General features: G+C 34.6%; 1 protein-coding gene across 1 annotated transcript; it reads left to right on the top strand.

Moving 5' to 3' along the window:
* The first annotated feature begins 1,305 nt into the window (after nucleotides 1–1,305).
* LOC128239371 (actin-related protein 6-like) lies at nucleotides 1,306–18,232 on the top strand. The gene is made up of 12 exons (XM_052955995.1): nucleotides 1,306–1,376; nucleotides 5,696–5,813; nucleotides 6,493–6,565; nucleotides 7,047–7,166; nucleotides 7,842–7,980; nucleotides 8,910–8,966; nucleotides 13,074–13,172; nucleotides 14,526–14,646; nucleotides 14,953–15,076; nucleotides 15,616–15,691; nucleotides 16,175–16,237; nucleotides 17,334–18,232. The coding sequence occupies exons 1-12, from the start codon at nucleotides 1,306–1,308 to the stop codon at nucleotides 17,461–17,463; spliced, it is 1,191 nt and encodes a 396-aa protein (XP_052811955.1). The 3' UTR covers nucleotides 17,464–18,232.
* The last annotated feature ends 142 nt before the right edge of the window (nucleotides 18,233–18,374 follow it).

The raw sequence follows: 18,374 nt of genomic DNA, 5'->3' as shown, positions 1-18,374 counted from the left end.
AACAACTCGACTAACACAAAAAACTACAACACAAATTAATTAAGGATGGTTTCAGTTCTTTAATTTGAAACCAAATATATTTTAGCTATTACAGCCTACTCGTATTACACAACAATTAACACTCTCTCAGCACAGGAAAGAGACTACGCTTATATAAATACATGTAACGGTTCCCGTGCTGAACTGCTTATAAGATAAACCTGAGATTCTTAATGTTCTTGGTTGTGGAATGGCTCTTGTTTTCAAGAAGGAATGCAGGCTAAATATCAACTCACAAGCCATGGCTTGAAGACAATGTAATGCACAATGCAACATAGCTGAACGAAGGAATCCCCCCTCCCCTCGTGTTGCTTCACATGCTTCGTACAGAGGACTCTAGATGAGCATATCCTGTAAGTCCATGTCATAAATCTTCTAAGCACAAGCCATTCCAAGCATATGAAGCAAACTGTCTAAAGTATACCTTAGCTTAAGTGCCATGCTTTCGCTCAACATATTCCCCTCATGACAACCAACGATGATCGAATTGGTAGCTCTAGCGGGTAGTCTTTATGGCGTCAGGAATGGACCTATTTTCCCTTCAGTTTTAAAAAAGGTTCATTAAACAACCTGCATAGTGAAAGTGGTTTTACAAGGCAAAAATCGTTGCTTTTATGCCTTGCATATATGGGGACGTCTTTGGTGCGTCAGATGTTGCTACAAATACCAGATACAAGTGTTCCAGACAATGGATGTGGACATGTGATGAGGAATAAGAGCTTAACTTTACACCAAACTATCCGTTCGACCCATGACCACACCAGTTCCACCATTACGTAGACAGACCAAGCCTGTCACACTGAATCCAAAATAATTGACAGCGTTAACAATCTCCTGTGTGCCCAATCAATACATTCCATCTACTTTCGCTGTGCTCACTGAGTATTAACATGTGTTGGTTTGGATGGGTTTATATAAACGCCATTCAATGGCACTGTTTTGAAGCTGGGTTGTTGACATTGACATCGCTTTGTAGATGTAGTACACCGCTATTTGTGCACAGTCAGAAAATATCCACCATGATGATTTTCAATTGTTCTATATTCTATTTTTGATCAATAAAATAATGATGTTTTATATTTCATAAGACTTTGTTTTATTTCATTTTATAGTATTTCAACACACACAACTCCAATAGTTCGAGAAATATACTTTAATACCATCTAGCGCATGATCCCCAAATCCAAATTCAAGTTTTTATCTCTTTCCTCTAATTAATTTTCTTGCGCCCTATAAGCAAAGCGCCTGATCACTTAGATTTTCAAAATGGTGGTGGTTGTACTCGACAATGGTGCTGGTAGCGCTAAAATAGGGTTTTCTACTGCGAAAGAGCCAAAGTATGGTTGTAATTCGATTCTCTTGAATTTCTATCTGATGACGTTATTCTACCGAAATGTTGTCAATCCCATCGAATTATTTTATTGAAAGAAATTAACTTATTTCCTTAGATCTAAAAGCAAATAATTTTGGTTCAATGTCTGGTACTATGTTTTTTCTTTGTCGTACCCTTTTCTTCATGCCTTTCCGTGACCCGCTCAAGCTTATCATAAGTAGCAGGGTGAGTACCCTGCTGCCCTTTTCCGGCAGCCTGCTGCCTTTTTACTATTCCCCTAGTCCAAATAATTGTACGTTGACGGATTTTTTTTTAGATTTTTGATATGGCAAATCCTTCACGTACAAATTGTTTAGTATCAAAAGTGGGTAGTTGTTCCGATCAGGATTCCGGGTTAAAGCATATAGCGTCTATAAAATATCATAAAACCAAGAAATTTTATCAGATAATGTTATTTTATATTAGTTTCGTACACAAAAAAATAAATATCCAACTTATAATTATGAGTTTGACGGCTTTTTTTCATTTCATTCTGTCAAAACATAACGATATATACATGAAGGGCACCTGCAAGGCTTTAGGGCACAGTTTTAAATCGCTCGGAACATTTCGGCCATGGCCGAGTTGTTACGATTGTATAACGAGGTCTATCTCGAAGCTTTGTCGGAGGAGGCCGAGCTATTACGATTGTATCGAGTTGTTCCCCTTCGCATAATTGTTGTCTGTGTCAGTCAACTTTCATTTTATTGGAAAGGTAAACAACTTGTTTTAATGCACTAAATGCTTGTTTAGTGCAAAATAACATTTCACTTACATGGTAAAATATGAATATAACTCTTTATGATCAATTTCAACCATAAAAATACTTCACTTAAAACAATTTCAATATTTTTAAAACACCCCCGTTTTTTGCACATTCCCGTTTAGACGTTAGGGATTGGAAGAATCCCGTATAACACGTCTATTATTTTAGACTAACTATTCCCCCTGTGCCATTTTATTTGTCAGAGCCGCCTTTGATGATTATGAACTTAATTTGATAATTATTGGACATATTGATTAGACAATTTTCAGAAATAAGTATGAAAATAATAAATATACAGTAATTTCACTTAACAGTTAGGACACATTAAAATAAAATAAAAATTGCTGTCCGAATTCAGAGAAAATTACCATGTTTACATTTCCGAAATAAGAATGAAACCTTCCTATTTTCTTCATTTTCTGCATTTGACCACTTATTAATTCATCCATAGTTATCGATGGTTATTTCTAACCTATAAGTGTAAATCCTCCAAGTTAATAAAAATCCCAACAAACAACAAGTTTACAGATTTATACATGCATTAAAATAAATAAACACCAGTTGGCTTCAGATCAAACAGTCACACTGTGTGACGTCACATAACTCAAAAGTTATACCCTTGAGGGATTCGGCACGAGGATCTTGTGGAGAGCATGGACAATGTTATGTGCGATTAATGTTTCTGCGTGGTGTATTCAATTGAAAACTCAGTATTGCATTTCTAACTTTTATTCATCATGTTAATAAATAGTTACCTGCTATCATTGAATGGGTTGACTTTTATTGTTCTATTAATGGTTTCAATGAGTATTAGCGTACCATTATCGTTGTTATCAATTATTAAGTTATTAAATTAAGTTCAAGAATTGCTTCATACAGTCTATAAATGTGATACAAACAAACAAAAATAAATATATCACACTTCTCCTTCTACAGGCAATAAATTATTCAGGCTGGTTAGTAACCAATTAACTTGAAGTGGTGTAATCTAGCCGTGGCAAATACATTGTAAAGATCAATAATCATTGTCTGTGAAACTTGTTTAAAACTGTAAAATTTATGATTGATGACCTTTGGGTGTCCGAAAAATTAGGTACACAAAATAAATTATGGGTGTCCGAATTCTTAGGTGAATTACATAATTTTAACATTTAAGTGAACAGCTTGTGTATTCAAAACAAATTATTAGGTTTGCAAGCAGTTAAAACACATACACAATATGGATCGATTATTAACCCTTGCAAGTGCCCCATTAATGCTCATTTAATGTAATCAAAAGTGCCCTTTCTGACCTAGCATCCTGCCCTTTGCAAATCCTGGCTGGAGCACTGCACGAGTTGGAGTATTGTTAAAGTGGTAACATTTTGTGGATATTATCTTTGCACGGCATTCAAAATCCGATTCTGTCAGTCATATTTTAGAATTAATTATTCTGAGAAAAAAAAATGATGCTAAAAATGAAAAAAAAAAATACTTATTTTGATGACATTGCCCAAATTTTGTCACACTTTCTGAAAATATAATCCATTGGGTATGGCACTTGTCATCACAATAAGGGTCCCTATTAAAGCTGCACTCTCGCAGATTTACCATTTTTACAACTTTTTTATTTTTTGTCTTGGAAAGTGCAATTTTTTGCGTAAATATCTGCAAACCAGTGATATAAGATTGCTGACAAAAATCAGATCGAAGATTATCATATTTCCATTCAAAAATTAATGTATTATGGCTTAAACTGTTACTAACGGCAGTGTTCTGCAAAGGATTCAAAAAGATGGGGCCGAATGGCCCAGCAGTCATGAAAATTAGGGGCCATTTTCAAAAGTGAAGGGCCATGATCTTTGCCAGGGTAAAAAATGAAAACTTGTAAATGAAAGTGTTTTATTTACTCATTATAAACATGGTGTAACATCCACATGACATCAGTATTCTCAAATATTGGACAGAATCATTTAACATTTAGAACAAAACTATAAACATGGCACAAATGAGACACAATGTTATATGTTAATAAACAGTTTCACATGTCAATGTGTTGTTATGCTTTATAATCCTCCCCACCCAGGAACATTTTCCTCTGTTTTGCATTCCTCCAATGCACCAAGGCCTCATTGAAATTGAATTTGTTTATATCTTTCCCCCTCTAATTCTAGCTTATTGAACCGTTTGAGGGAGTAATGTCTTTCGCAGTATTATTATTATTGCCGTCCAATATCTTTGCTTTGTGTTTCTTCGCTCCAGGAACCGTGAAGAAATCAGACATAGTTCGAGTTGTTGTTTTTTTCTCAGCCATGATGATGACATTGAATTTATTAAAAAAAGTATACTACCCCTCGCCATTGGATAGTTACACGTATACGGACCAATGAAGATCGTTGTTTTATCGAATGAACGCTGTGCTGTAAAACTTCTGAAAAAGAAATTGATTAAGTCAAAACGGGCACGCCGATCGGCCGGTCTACAGGTATTTTGTCGCGCCATCCAGTTGTTGTTTTTTGCGCCAATGGCGCAAGGGCGCGTCCTTGGCAGAACACTGCTAACGGTTTAAGAAAAATGCATAAAACATCATTTTTTAAACTTAAATATAAAAATCTGTGATCCAATTTTTTGTCAGCAGTCTTATATAACTTGTTTCCAGGGATTTTCCCAAAAATTGGCTCGTTCCAAGACAAAAAATAAAAAAAGTTGTCAAAATGTTCAATCTGTGAGAGTGCAGCTTTAACTCTTCAAACAAACTAATACCCTTACAGCAAAAAGCAGATATTCATTTGAACAATTTTGTGAAGATCCAAGCCTAAAACTGATCAAATTTCAAGAACATTTGGAAAAAAAATTGGAACAATGGAGCATTTAACTTAATAAAAATTAAATACTTAGTAATAAAAATTTGATCATGGTTTTTTTTTTTTTTTTTCTGACCCTATAAAACATGAATAAGTCTCTTTAAGACATATTTGTCTTGACCTTTTTACCAGCTATGATGATGACCCCATATTGTCCAAAATATTGTATAAACATTTTCCAGCATTTTGTGTAGCCTCGCGATTGGATAGTTACACGTATACGGACCCATGAAAATCGTTGTTTTATCGAATGAACGCTGTGCTTTAAAACTTCTGAAAAAGAAATTGATTAAGTCAAAACGAAAAACGGGCGCGCCGATCGGCTCGTCTACAGGTATTTCATCGCGCCATCCTGGGTTGTTTTTTTGCGCCAATGGCACAAGGGCCATCCTTGGCAACAGTGTTTACAAAAGCTGAAGTGACCATATATGACAGTGGTCGAAATTGGCACAAGCCCGCAAGCCCTGCACTGATAAAATGACACCCGGGCTTGCTCAAATTCTGAATTTTATGTAGCAGGGCTTGTTCAAAAATATGATTCCATGCAATAGTGTAAGAATTCGGGCTTGTTCATCCAAAAGTCTTATTTCGATGACTGATATGAGACTGCAATCTTTGGAAATTTATAGAAGTTAACCAATGTTAACATGTATGTATTTGCTTGTACTATTTCAGAATTATTCCTAACTGTGTTTCTAAAGCCAAAAATGTGCGTACAAGGATTTTCATTGGTGACCAGATTGATGAGTGCAAAGACCTCTCTGGGCTGTATTATCTACTCCCGTTTCAAAAGGTAAAAAAATTATTTTGATGCATATTATATATTTAATGGATTGTTTCCTTCATTCTTATTTAACAACAATAGATTTTAAATATACATGTATTCAAGCTTGGTCGGATTTTTTTAGATGAATACTGATTAAGCATACTGAGTGTACACATGTATCTTCTAAATCTTTCACTCAAATTAATTCCTATTTAAAATATGTATGACAACTTTCTCTGGTATGTGTTTGCTTCTAAAGGAACAGAACAGATCAGACTTTCATTGAAGTGACTCTCTTATTCAAAATCAATACATACACATGTATAACAAACATCAATTTTGACTGATAAACCTTAACATACTTTATACTAAATAATGCATTTATGGAAAATATTAATCACTGATAACAAGGTTTTTAACCGTGTATTTAATAGCAGGAGGCGCAAAAATATTAAATGATTGGTGAATGCTAAAAGATTGACTGTGGTCTACTATAGTCTCGTAAGGTAGAAATACTGTGTTTTATGCTAATTTCTTTCATATTAAACTCGGTATCCTTCATAAAAACCATTGTTTCGACATTTATTAATATATTTTTTTAATATTAAAACATTATTATTAATTGTGGTAAATCTTGTTTGGGAGTAAGAGAGCATCTTTAATACTAATATACCTACGTAGTCTAAACACATGAGATTTGTTTCAGGGATACATGGTTAACTGGGAAATTGAAAAACAAGTTTGGGATTATATGTTTGGCAAGGAAAACTTGAAGGTAGGTCACTAGGAAATACTTGCTAATACTGGCATGTTATCCTACAGTCTTTTAAGAATGATCTTATGTAAGGCTTTTTAGTTTAAAGTGTTGTTAATAATATGTATTTATTTATACTGTCGAAACCTGTTGGCTCGATATCGCTTAGCTCGAATTCCTCGTTGGCTCGAACTGAATGTAAAAGACCGATTTTGTTTTACTCTTTGTAAGTATTCCCGCTTGGCTCGATATTTGCGAGGCTCGAAGTATTTTGGTCGGTCCCTGCGACATCCAGCCAACGGGTTTCGACTGTATAGGAATACTTTCAACCTTTCTTACATATGATTATAAATGTTTATGGATGATATGTTTAATAATTAGAATAGTTGGTTTAAGGTAACAAGAGTTGGTAATCCTATAATCAGTTTGTACACCCAGAATAAAATGCCTTCTGGAATTGTAATTGGCTAGAATAATTTCAAGCTATGTCTTTGTTTTCCAGGTAGACTTCAGCGAAAGTAGCATCATTCTTACCGAGCCATATTTTAATTTCCAATCTATCCAGGAGGGAATGAATGAAATCTTATTTGAAGAATATGGGTTTCAGTCAGCATTTAGAACTAACCGTATGTAATTTGGTCTCAATATCTGATTGTAATTAATTCATAACAATTTGTTCCTAAAAAATTCTACATTAATGTGTAAGCCACACCAAATATTTGTTTGTAAGAAAAACTAAGATTTTGGTGTAGAAAGATCGGGCATTTTTTTCAATTTTCAATTTTATTTAAAAACAGGTACAGGTGTAGCTAAAACAATTGAATGATAATCATGATAGTTATAACTTTATACTCCCTTCTGTATGTCGAAGGAACCTACACATTATTTTGAGTAACATTGACATTGACCTTGACCCTATGAGCCCTAAACACAATCCCATGAAAAACACAATCCCATGAAAGGTCTCCCTTAACTCTTCCTACATACCAAGTTTGGTTGCAATATGTCAACCCTAACTCAAGTTATTCAGTACAAACCTTTTTTCTATTTTCTTTGCATAACTGTTTCAGTCTTCAGGAAATTGTCAGACATTTCCTGGAACAAGGTGCTGTAAATCTGCCAAAACACAAAATTGGTTTGGTGTCGTCTTACATGTTCAAAAATTATAGCTGTCGTATTTTAATATGAGAATAGTGAAATGGGTAAGACTATAGTGAATTTTAAAACACCCCACAATTATTTCTAAAATAACCTACATGTAAATGTATTATTTGCGTTCATGAAGTATTAATTTATTTCAGCTGCATATTTAAGCCAGTACAAGCTTCAGAAGGACACGGGGGACAGTCAACTATGTGCCCTGATTCTTGACACTGGCTATTCCTTCTCCCATATAGTTCCCTATTGTAAAGGCGAAAAATTAAAAGAGTCAGTTGTAAGGTGAGCATCTTAATCATAATGTCGTTTTGACTGGTTCGTCTAGTAGATCAAGAAAAGGTGGTCTGAATACCAACTATAGTTAAACCAGCCTAAATTGTTTGGTCAGACCATACATGTATCTGATGTTCAGAGCACCTGAATTTTCCCTTAGCCTTTGAGGACTGGAGGGATCTAATCTAAAGTCAGAGTAGACGAAGTATTATTGTTAACCAATAATAAGTGAGCTGAATACATCATGTCAATTTTCTGTTAATGGTAGGAACATATGAACATGTACCATTTTATTGTATATAAAATCAGAGAATGAACTTTGACTTTTTTAAATGCATCTTATATTGGAGCCAAAATAGTTTTGAATATAAATACAAGCACACACTCTTAGAATTAAATATACACAAATATACATGTGATTTTTTTTCTGTGTAGTTATTGCAGGGTTCCCGCTGGCGATCGCCATTGTCGCCATTTGCGACAAAATCGCAAAAGTGGCGACAACTTTTCAAATTTGGCGAATTTATGGCGACAACGATTTTTTTCTAAAATATTTTCTTAAAATGACGTAAGTGGTGACCATGCGGCCTGCATGATAATCGATTCTGTCACTGTCATAAATCATTATCATAATTGGTTACCCTCTGTACTCATGATATAAATGTGTAATGTTTTTTTAGCATGTCTGTTTTGAAAACAAGTTTGAGTTATTGTCAGCTTGTTGTTGTTGTCCTCAAAAAAACTTTCATGAAGTGCATACAAAGATTTGAACACACGTTGCCAGAGACAATACGCACATACATAGAAAGGCCCATAACTCTGGCATGACTAATAGTTCAGTTGTGCCCCTTTTTGACTGAAATACAACATACAAGCATTTGTGACCGCTCCAGGGCTGTCTTGTTATACTGATTTGATTGCATCCTTTCTTGTTTCAGGGTGAATGTTGGTGGCAAAGTGTTGACCAATCATTTAAAAGAGATAATATCATACAGGTTAGTACTCATAAGTATAATTGATGTTTAGGTGCAAGCACTGTTCTGTTATTATGAAATTGAAAAAGTAGAACATTTTTTAAAAGCGGACAACACTCACAAATCACACTTGACCCTTGTTAAAAGCTCAGCAGAGAACTTAGTGCTGAAAGTTAGCTAGTCTTATCACTCTTCGTCTGTCATCTGTCTTCCATCCTCTATCTCTCTGTTAACAATTGCTTCAAACGCCATCTCTGAAACCTCTACAAAAATTGCTTGAACAAAGTTATTCCATGCAGAAATCTGGTTGTTATGAGAAAACAAATGGAAGCTCAACCCTAAAACTTAATATTTTGGTTAACATTATAGTTATCTGCTCTTTTAGTGAGTGTTAATGTTTCCCCCCATAAATGGGGAGACATATTGTTTTTGCTTGAGTTCAAGGTAAAGGTCGCACTTTGGGGTCAAAGGTCATATGTCACACTTTGAGGTCAAAGGTCATAGGTCATATGACTATAGTATGACTATTTTTCGTTACTGCTTTATATCTATTGATCCCCTTGAAGGTTTTTGAAATAACATATTTCCCCGTGTCAAATGTCGTTGAACACAGCCACAGGGGGAGACATCGGGGGTTTTCTATTAATAATCAACCGTCTAGTTTAGAGTACTTTTTGTGTATTTAGGAAATGTAAAACATGCCTTGTTAGATGTTAATGTACATGGCACTAAGCAGAAACATGATTTATGGTTACAAAATCACTATGTGCTTTGATATGTATAACAGTTGTAACTTTCAGAAGGATGATTGTATGTATTTGAAATTTTCTAAGTGCAAAGTGAAAGGGTTACCATCTCGATATGCAATATAATTAATGATATGGAATTATACTTGCAGGGTTGAGAAAGTCTATGTTTTTCTTTATCATCCCTCATAGCTTTAAAGTGATTGCTTTTCACTCTGTACTGAATAGCTAAAAAGATTACATACAGTTGAACACCGTTAATCCGAAATCGTAGTGACCCAAAAATTTATTTCGAAATAGCGATATTTCGGATTAACAATTTCTGACATCGATGTTTGTAATATACGCATGCTCAATATCATTCTTTAACAAGGGCTAATTGTGCTCCATTGTCACCTCAAGCCCATGCCCAAGTGCATTCGCAGTATGGTGTGAAAAACTATGAGATAATTGAGTTCGAAATAAGGATGGATAAATAGGTGTGAAATATCAGGACTGTAATTTTTACTTCGAAATAGCAATTTTTTCGCAATATTGATTTTTTTGGAATAGCGATTTCGGATTATGGATTAAAAATGTAGTTCAACAAAGAATGAATAAAATCGGGACTGAAAAATTATTTCGAAATAGCGATAATTTTGAATAAGGGCTATTCCAGTTAAACATATGTCCCACCCCAGGACGGCAAAATAAAGAAATTCTGTAGGGGGTAGGTCTTTTTCTTAATTTGCTACTGTAGGGGGTGGTGATAAGTCCAATTTCGCTTCTATAGGGGGGCGTCATTTTCTTTTTTGCTTCTGACCGTATCTGCTCATTTATATTCACTGCCCGATGGTGAAATACCGGGGTTTTTTTTTATCCATATAACATATTTTACCGAACGTCGTGTACAGAATTGGTTTGGATACAAATTTTCGCGATATTACGAGTCGGTTCCGCGGTACCGGAAATCAGAAGAAGTTGCGTCCCTTGACAACAAGATGGCGGAGGCGCCAGAATTTGTAAAGTCGTGGTCAAAGACCAACCTACAAAATTGGCTAGAAACCAATAGTTGCGCCGCATGTGTGGATACGTTTCGTGGTAAGTATACCAAATTGCAGTGTTCGACACTAACGGGGTCCCGGGATCCCGAGGACACCAGTTTTTCAGGAGGGACACCTGAACTTCGAAGTCCGGTATTCCGTCGGGACACTTTAAATTTCTGACTGATAAACCCTAAATATCAATAAATAAGTAGCATTTAATTAATTTATTACCTAAATTCGGGCTCCCTAAATTTCTTGACAGCACATGTCAAAACAATATTATTAATTATCATTATCGGACTCATCAAAGCGAAAGTATAGCTGACTATTTGACTATAGTTACGTCATGAATCTATAAATAAACAGGTCATTTCACAGGCGCATGCAGGTTAACGCTTCCGTTTTGTAGTTTACATTTTAAACAAGGTCAGAGCTGACAGAGATTTATTATCGGTAAAATGCTTATGTGGAATTGTTTTGCTTATGTGTCAGAAACGCCCAAAAAGATGCCAACTCTGATGATACCTTTTATATAATATGATGCGACCTTTGAGTATTTACAGTAATCCTACATTCAGCATTCTTTGTTAATTGGCATTCAACTTATCAATATTCTTTGTTAATTTTAAAGACATATATTTTATGCCTTGATAAAAAATAATAGAAATAAAATTTGCAGGGTTTTATTCATTAATTCAATAAATTTATAAAATTTTATGACTTTTTGGCGCGAAAATTAACATGTATACACAATTTTTGGTCGTCTGCTCTTCCAGTATGCACTACGACTGTTGGGCAGTCTGATTGATTTATCAACAGCTCTACTAAATATTGATTGGAGTTTTCACAAGCCAGATGTAATATTCCTACAGTTTCTTAATGAAAAGCACCGACATTTGACAAGACCCTGAACCATGATGTATTTTATGCGTATTTTCCAAAAATCTAAAAATAGTAACAACATCAAGTTTTTGTTTACATTGTATCCATCTCTGTTTTTGACTGAAAACAAAAGGGACTTAGACATTCTCCCGCTTTTGAACCCAATCTACCAACTTAGAGACCAAAATATACCTCACTGCCATTCAGTGCTACTAACCTGTCATTACATGCTGCTGAAAACATGTATAATAATTATGGTGGTTTATACTTGCATTACAAATTGAAAAGTAAAAGGATGTTGAATTTAATATTAAAACAGGCTCAACAATGAAAAAATGTAAAAAGTGGAAGGGACTCCTAATTTCAGGAAGGGACACCTGATTTCAAATGTTGGGTGTCCCTTCGGGATCCCTTGGAAAAATGGTTAGTGTCGACCCCTGAAATTGACAACAGTTGTCTAGAATTTTATTAGAAATCATAATTTGTACGTATTGCGTAAATGTTATAAATCCGAATGTTTCGTCCCCTTAACATTTCGACCACAAGTTATTTTAAGGTTGTATATAATTACATGGGTGAAAGTTTCAGCCTCATGTGGCTTAATATGCACTTATAGCAACATATGAAGAAACAAGAGAACCGTGGTGTGTAGGTTATAGTCCATATAATGGAAAATAACCAAATTTATTAATGGAAAATAACAAGATTTATTACAAGCGAAGCCCAGTAATAAGTTTTGTTATTTTCCATTACATGAGCTGTAACCGACTTATAGTTCACCCTAGTTTCTAAGCCAATCATCGAACAAGGCCGTATACAGCGTGCCCATTGGCTGCTCGAAGTTCATTTGGCGCGCGCCATGTCTGTTGACCTAGTTATAATAATTAACTTATTGGATGCAGATGTGATCTTATATGAAACCTATTCGAGCAAAGATTTGAAAATCTCTGGGTGATGATTGGCTTAGAAACTAGGGTGAGCTATAAGGTCCTATATAGCTCACCTGATCAAAGAGTTACAAAAGAGTAATTGCAAATAATCTTTGCATATAGACGTATAAAAAAATAAACTTCTCAAGGGGGTCCGAATTTGCTCAAAAAATATTCTAAAGGGGGTTCTTTTCTCATCAAATAAACTTCTGAAGGGGGATGGTCCATTTTGAAAGTGCCTTCCTGGGGTGGGACATATGTTTTACTGGAATAGCCCTAAACGTGTTCAACTGTATATGTATTTCAATATCACTTTCCTTGATTTTAAATGATAAACTTATCTTAGAACAGACTTTCCTAAAACCGATGAAAGTAGGCAGCATTTATTTTTTATGAGTTTATTCATTGCAGCAATATACAGTATTGAGATACACCATTTTTTATGAAAAATGGGATAGTTTTTGAAAGTGAAAATTCAAACTACGATAATAACTGCTTCATCAGCTTGGACACAGATGTATAAAATTGTGTCTGGTCTTGTTTCAGACAGCTGATGGTGATGGACGAGACATATGTTATAAACCAACTAAAGGAGGATGTCTCCTATGTCTCCACACAGTTTAATACAGACATGCTCACCTCAAGGTTTGGAAAGAAAAACATTGATGCAATATATATCTTAATAGATGTGCAGGGCATGTGTTGTTGGGTAACTTCTGGGCATCAATTATTTTAAGCAAAAATTCATTGTTTATGAACTTTATTTTAATAGTGTTGCGTGACCGAAAGTAGTACAAAAGGGTAGCTGATTATGTAAATGACATCAGCAGTTTAAATAACTCACTCCTGTTTTGGAACCAAAAATGGAGTTTCCCAGTTAAGCATTGCAGAAAAAAATTCAATTAAAGTAAAAAACAACAACATGGTTATAGTTGGGAGTGAACCCAGGTTGGTACAGTCAAGAAAAACATAGAAATCTGACACCTTATCAATTCGCCTATAAGCACTCATAGTAAGCTGGTGAATATGTAACCTTTATTGAATACATTGGTAGCATCACATGATAATGTCAATCAACCAATCACAATACAGCCTTTTGTTGAAGAGCGTTACGAACGCTCTCCAAAATCGTGGAATATTTTAGGTATTTATCAACATTTGGCAGTATCTTAGTTTTATTACTCCAAATGATTTGCCACACATTTCATAATAATATATTTCTTTGCCATAAAAAAATGTATTTTATATAACATAAAAAAAGTCCCTTTAAGGCAGCACTCTCACAGAATGACAGTTTTGACCTTTGAATTTTTTATTTTTTTTAACTTTAAGCCATAAATCATCAATTTTCGAAATTAAACATGAAAACTGTGATCTGTTCTTTTGTCAGTAGTCCTGTATCACTGGTTTCCAGACATTTACGCAAAAATTGGCTCATTCCAAGACAAAAAAATAAAATAGTTGTCAAAACAATCAATCTGTGAAAATGCAGCTTTAAGAATAGTAAAAGTCCATGACAAGATACCAATTAAAGACACCCCCTGCATGCATCAAGGCATGTATGTCTTAAATGATATATACCATATACATGTTTGTGTTAACTATGTTGTAAAGTTTATAACTTCAGAAAGTCAAGATTGTCAAACATTTTTATGTTTCAAACAATTGACTTGAGAAATCCCTATGATAGTGGTACAGTCTTCAAAATACAAGCAAACCTCATGTTTAGAAAAGCTTTTATTTGATGTACATTGGAAGTTAGTTAATATTTTGAAGGATTTACCACTACAATGTTTTTTCATTGTTAATGAAATTGATGTAGCCGTTTTTTTTTTTGCATTATTAGCTTAAAACTGTTTGCATCAAAAACAAAAGACCACCTACATTGTTCAATGATAACGGGAACAATATAAGACTCAGCCTAAGTCACAAAAATGAATTCATCTCATTTCATGCCACCAGCAATTTATGATGTTTGATTGTCTTGGTTAAATTTAGAAAGAAGGGTGCAGAAAACACAGTGATGAGAGACTATGTGTTGCCTGATTACACTCATATAACAAGGGGTTATGTAAGACCGAGGGAGGAGACCACAGGCAAAGCCAAGGGAAATGAACAGGTTTGTATATTAGTTTTCTTTTGTTGGGGCGTAATAAATCTCAACTAACCTCTTGAGTGAGACTTTGTATTGCCAGACTTCTCCCATGACACGTAGGTTCTGAGTCTGTTTTTTGTGGAAAAATAAACATTTTGGCATTGTGATTGCAAACAAATATAAGCCCCATTTTTAGTTTGAAAAAACCCAACAAATATATAATATTATTGAGTCATATTATTTTAGGATTGACAGCAGATGTGTGCTTCTGATATAGATTCAAAATGAATCAAGAGACGCACTATGATTTTCAATTTCTCCAAATTTTAGATCATCAGAATGAACAATGAGCGCTTCTCTGTCCCAGAACTCTTATTTCATCCCTCGGACGTCGGGGTTCATGAAAAGGGCATTACTGAGGCTCTCGTACACTCAGTCAGCACTACACCAGAAGGTAAATGATGCTTTAGACTGAACATTTAGGGAAAATATTTCAATCTTCATATATTTTTTGTACTGTAGTAATTTATTCAATATTAAGACTTCCGCATGATTTCCCATGTCTTATTATTTATAAAATGGGCATAACCAAAGCTTTTGCTTCTGTCAGTACCACACAAGAAAGTGGCCTCTGGCACACCATGCTTATAGTGCTTTGCTATAAGTAAACAATGCTTAAAAGAGGTCTGTACAATATCAATTTATAAATATGAAATCTGAGATTCATAAAAACAACCACAGAATTTCCATCTTGTGTCCTTCTGAAAATACCTTGTGTCGAAGGTTATCCAGCCATAAAAAATCCTTCGGAAAAAAGTCCAGCCAAATTTCCCATCGGAAGTCATACCATCAAAATCCTGCCGTCTATAGTCCCGCATTAACAATCCGCGCACCCCTCCCCCCAGTGGGCAAAACATTGTTAGGTGCATTACATGTATGTTAATTTAGACTTTATGTAATCATACTGATCGCTGGGATATTAATGTGTTTCAGAGATGCACCCACATCTATACCGCAACATTCTCACTACGGGAGGAAACTGTCTATTCCCTGGATTTGATCAACGATTGTAAGTCGTCATGGCATCAGACAATGTCATATCATTATATGTTTAAAGGCATCAGATGTGGATAGGTCATAGCCTTTCTTTTGAAACAAAAAACATTTTAAAAGTAATGAATAAGCAAATGATCATTATTTAGAGCTTAATAATTAACATGATATTGCTTTGAGTCAAGAAATATCTACCAGAAGATGTTAAACTTTTACTTATATGGACATGTACATGCATGTGATGTTGGGCAATTGTTTATTTCTGTGTCACTTTCTTTGATTTTTCCCGCCAGGTTGGTAAGATACGAAAGAGAAATATTGAATGAATTTGGTATGGCCTCAGTTATTTCCCTTGGCATAACAGTACATATCGGTAACTATAACTTAAGTCGGACAAATTTGAATGTTTTGTTAAGCACTTTATTCAGTATCTTACTGTCTATGAACACATGTTTATGAAGTCTATTAGACATTTTAATGTTCATTATTTTGTTTTCAGCTACACAGATGTAAGAAGTATGGCACCAGATGAATTTGACATTTCCGTTACTGCTCCAAAAAAGTAAGTGTTGTAACATGCATATAATTTATGTAGTAATGAACGTGAACTCTGTTTGGAGTTGTGAAAATATTTGTAAAATCCGAAACAAATAAAATCCCTGATTAGGAATTATGACCAGGTACAGATTTACACAGAACTGATGGTGATTGTTTTTAGAGTAAATGCTGTAAGGACCCCAACTGGGTAGCTTGTTTGAAACATTAAAATTGGCCAAGCTGAAACCCTATTAAGGGTATTTATATACAACTGGAATACACTGTCTTATGCTCAAACACCTCTTAAAACTGATCTGCATATTGTAATATTCATATTAAGTTAGTAATGTGTCGCACAAGCTCTAGAACTTTGATTTATTATAATATTCATAGGTAAACAACAACAATGTCAATACAAAACAAGTTATTGACTTCAAAAGTCTTTGAGTCATTGACTTCAAAAGTCTTTGAGTTATGGACTTCAAACTTTAAATACAGATAGATCATATCGCGAAAAAGTGCTTTGCACCAAGAACCATAACTCCTGGTGCACTGTTTTTGTAGTTATTGCACATAGTAAATGGTTCTTATTTTTTTGTGCGGAGCATTATTCATTTGTAAACAACAACAATATCAATACAAAACATGTACATCATATACAGAAGGAAGAAGATAATACTGGTTTTCATCTTTAATTAATGGTTTAATATTCCATCTATAATAACTTTATTTCCTATAACACCTTTCGATGCTAAATATTGAATTGTTAGGATAAATTTATTATTTAAAATATAGAAGTTATGTCAGTCTTTTGCTAAATCCTGGCTTTGTAGTTTCCTGTGTCAAGACTTTTGCTTCTTTGTTAAGTGCCCTGTTTTTGTAACAAATTGTTAAATAGAAAATCTTCAGCTTAATTGAAGTATTCAAACGTGTGGAATTTCTGGAGACTTGGTTACTTTATTCTATTGGTTACCGATATATAATTATTCTTTTAACAGAAAACTCATCTGAAATGAAAGCATTTGCTTAAAAATGAAAAATTCTTCAGTTGTCGTATGAAATAGTCTTTTTCCTACACAATTCACCCTTGGCCTTGTTGATGATATGTTTCTGTGTTCCAGTCCCATCAGCTACGCATGGGAAGGTGGTGTTCAACTAGCCAATGACCCAGCCTTCAGGAAGCTTGCAGTTACTCGAGCCGAGTATGAAGAACACGGACATAATATCTGTATGGAGCGATTTGATGTCTGAAGTACTGAACTATTGTGCAACTTGGATTTTTGTGGTTATCAAGTGGGCGAGGGCCTTTGCATCTGTATTAAAGATTCAATGCTGGGCAGGGTTATATGGGAATAACAAACATATTCATTATGAATTATGAATGGAAAGCTTCCATGATTTAACTCCAGGCTGGGACATGATTTGTAACTTGGTACTCAACGAGGTTGGAGTATGACAAACATATTATCCTTATAGAGCGCTTCAAGGTTCGAACCGGTGTCGGGATTTGGGAAATTGACAAAGAAAGTGCAAATGCCAAATTAAATGTTGTGTTAAAATATCTGTCGGCCAGTCAGTGACCAAGGACACAGGATTTATGCATGAGCCATCAAATGATATGGCATATCAGCATATGTTAAATAGTTTCCAAGATGTTGATCTGTTATAATTGTATTATTCAATAGAGGATTTGGCGTTGATTTGACAAATCAGTTATGAGTTCAGGAAAAGGAAATTCCATCTGTATTGAGAGTTGTTGCATTTGAACTAGTGACTGCCACTCAGATTTGTGACATTTCAGCCAACAAATTTTGATTTTGTGAGGATGCAATGAACATAAACAGTACATTTAGTTTGCAAAAGGAGTTGGAAATTTGTACAAAGGTCACAGCGTTGTTTGGAGAGGTCAGAATTGTCAGAACACACACATATGAAGCATTTGTTGTCTGTAATTTTGACAGACATGGAAAATACATGTATGTAAGAGAAGGAAAAAATAAATGTTTTGCTTGTAAATGTTTGTATGGTGTATATTTGAGTAATTATCATCCTCTGATGATACTTAAAGGAATATAGTTATAAGAATGTTCTTTAAGGTATTGACTTCAAACTTTATTTAAGGAATGAATTGCGGGATTGACGTCATTATCAGGGTATGAACG

The sequence above is a fragment of the Mya arenaria genome, chromosome 6 (genome assembly GCF_026914265.1).
Source record: "Mya arenaria isolate MELC-2E11 chromosome 6, ASM2691426v1".
NCBI lineage: Eukaryota > Metazoa > Mollusca > Bivalvia > Myida > Myidae > Mya > Mya arenaria.
Note: the sequence above shows the minus strand (reverse complement) of the source record. Positions and strands in the feature narration are given on the sequence as shown.

Excerpts from the sequence above, each read along its gene's own strand:
- LOC128239371 (XM_052955995.1), top strand. The coding sequence starts at position 1,306 with ATGGTGGTGGTTGTACTCGACAATGGTGCTGGTAGCGCTAAAATAGGG. Across the intron at positions 6,566-7,046 it reads CAAGGAAAACTTGAAGGTAG|ACTTCAGCGAAAGTAGCATC; the intron begins GTCACTAGGAAA and ends TTTTCCAGGTAG. Across the intron at positions 7,981-8,909 it reads TTAAAAGAGTCAGTTGTAAG|GGTGAATGTTGGTGGCAAAG; the intron begins GTGAGCATCTTA and ends TTCTTGTTTCAG.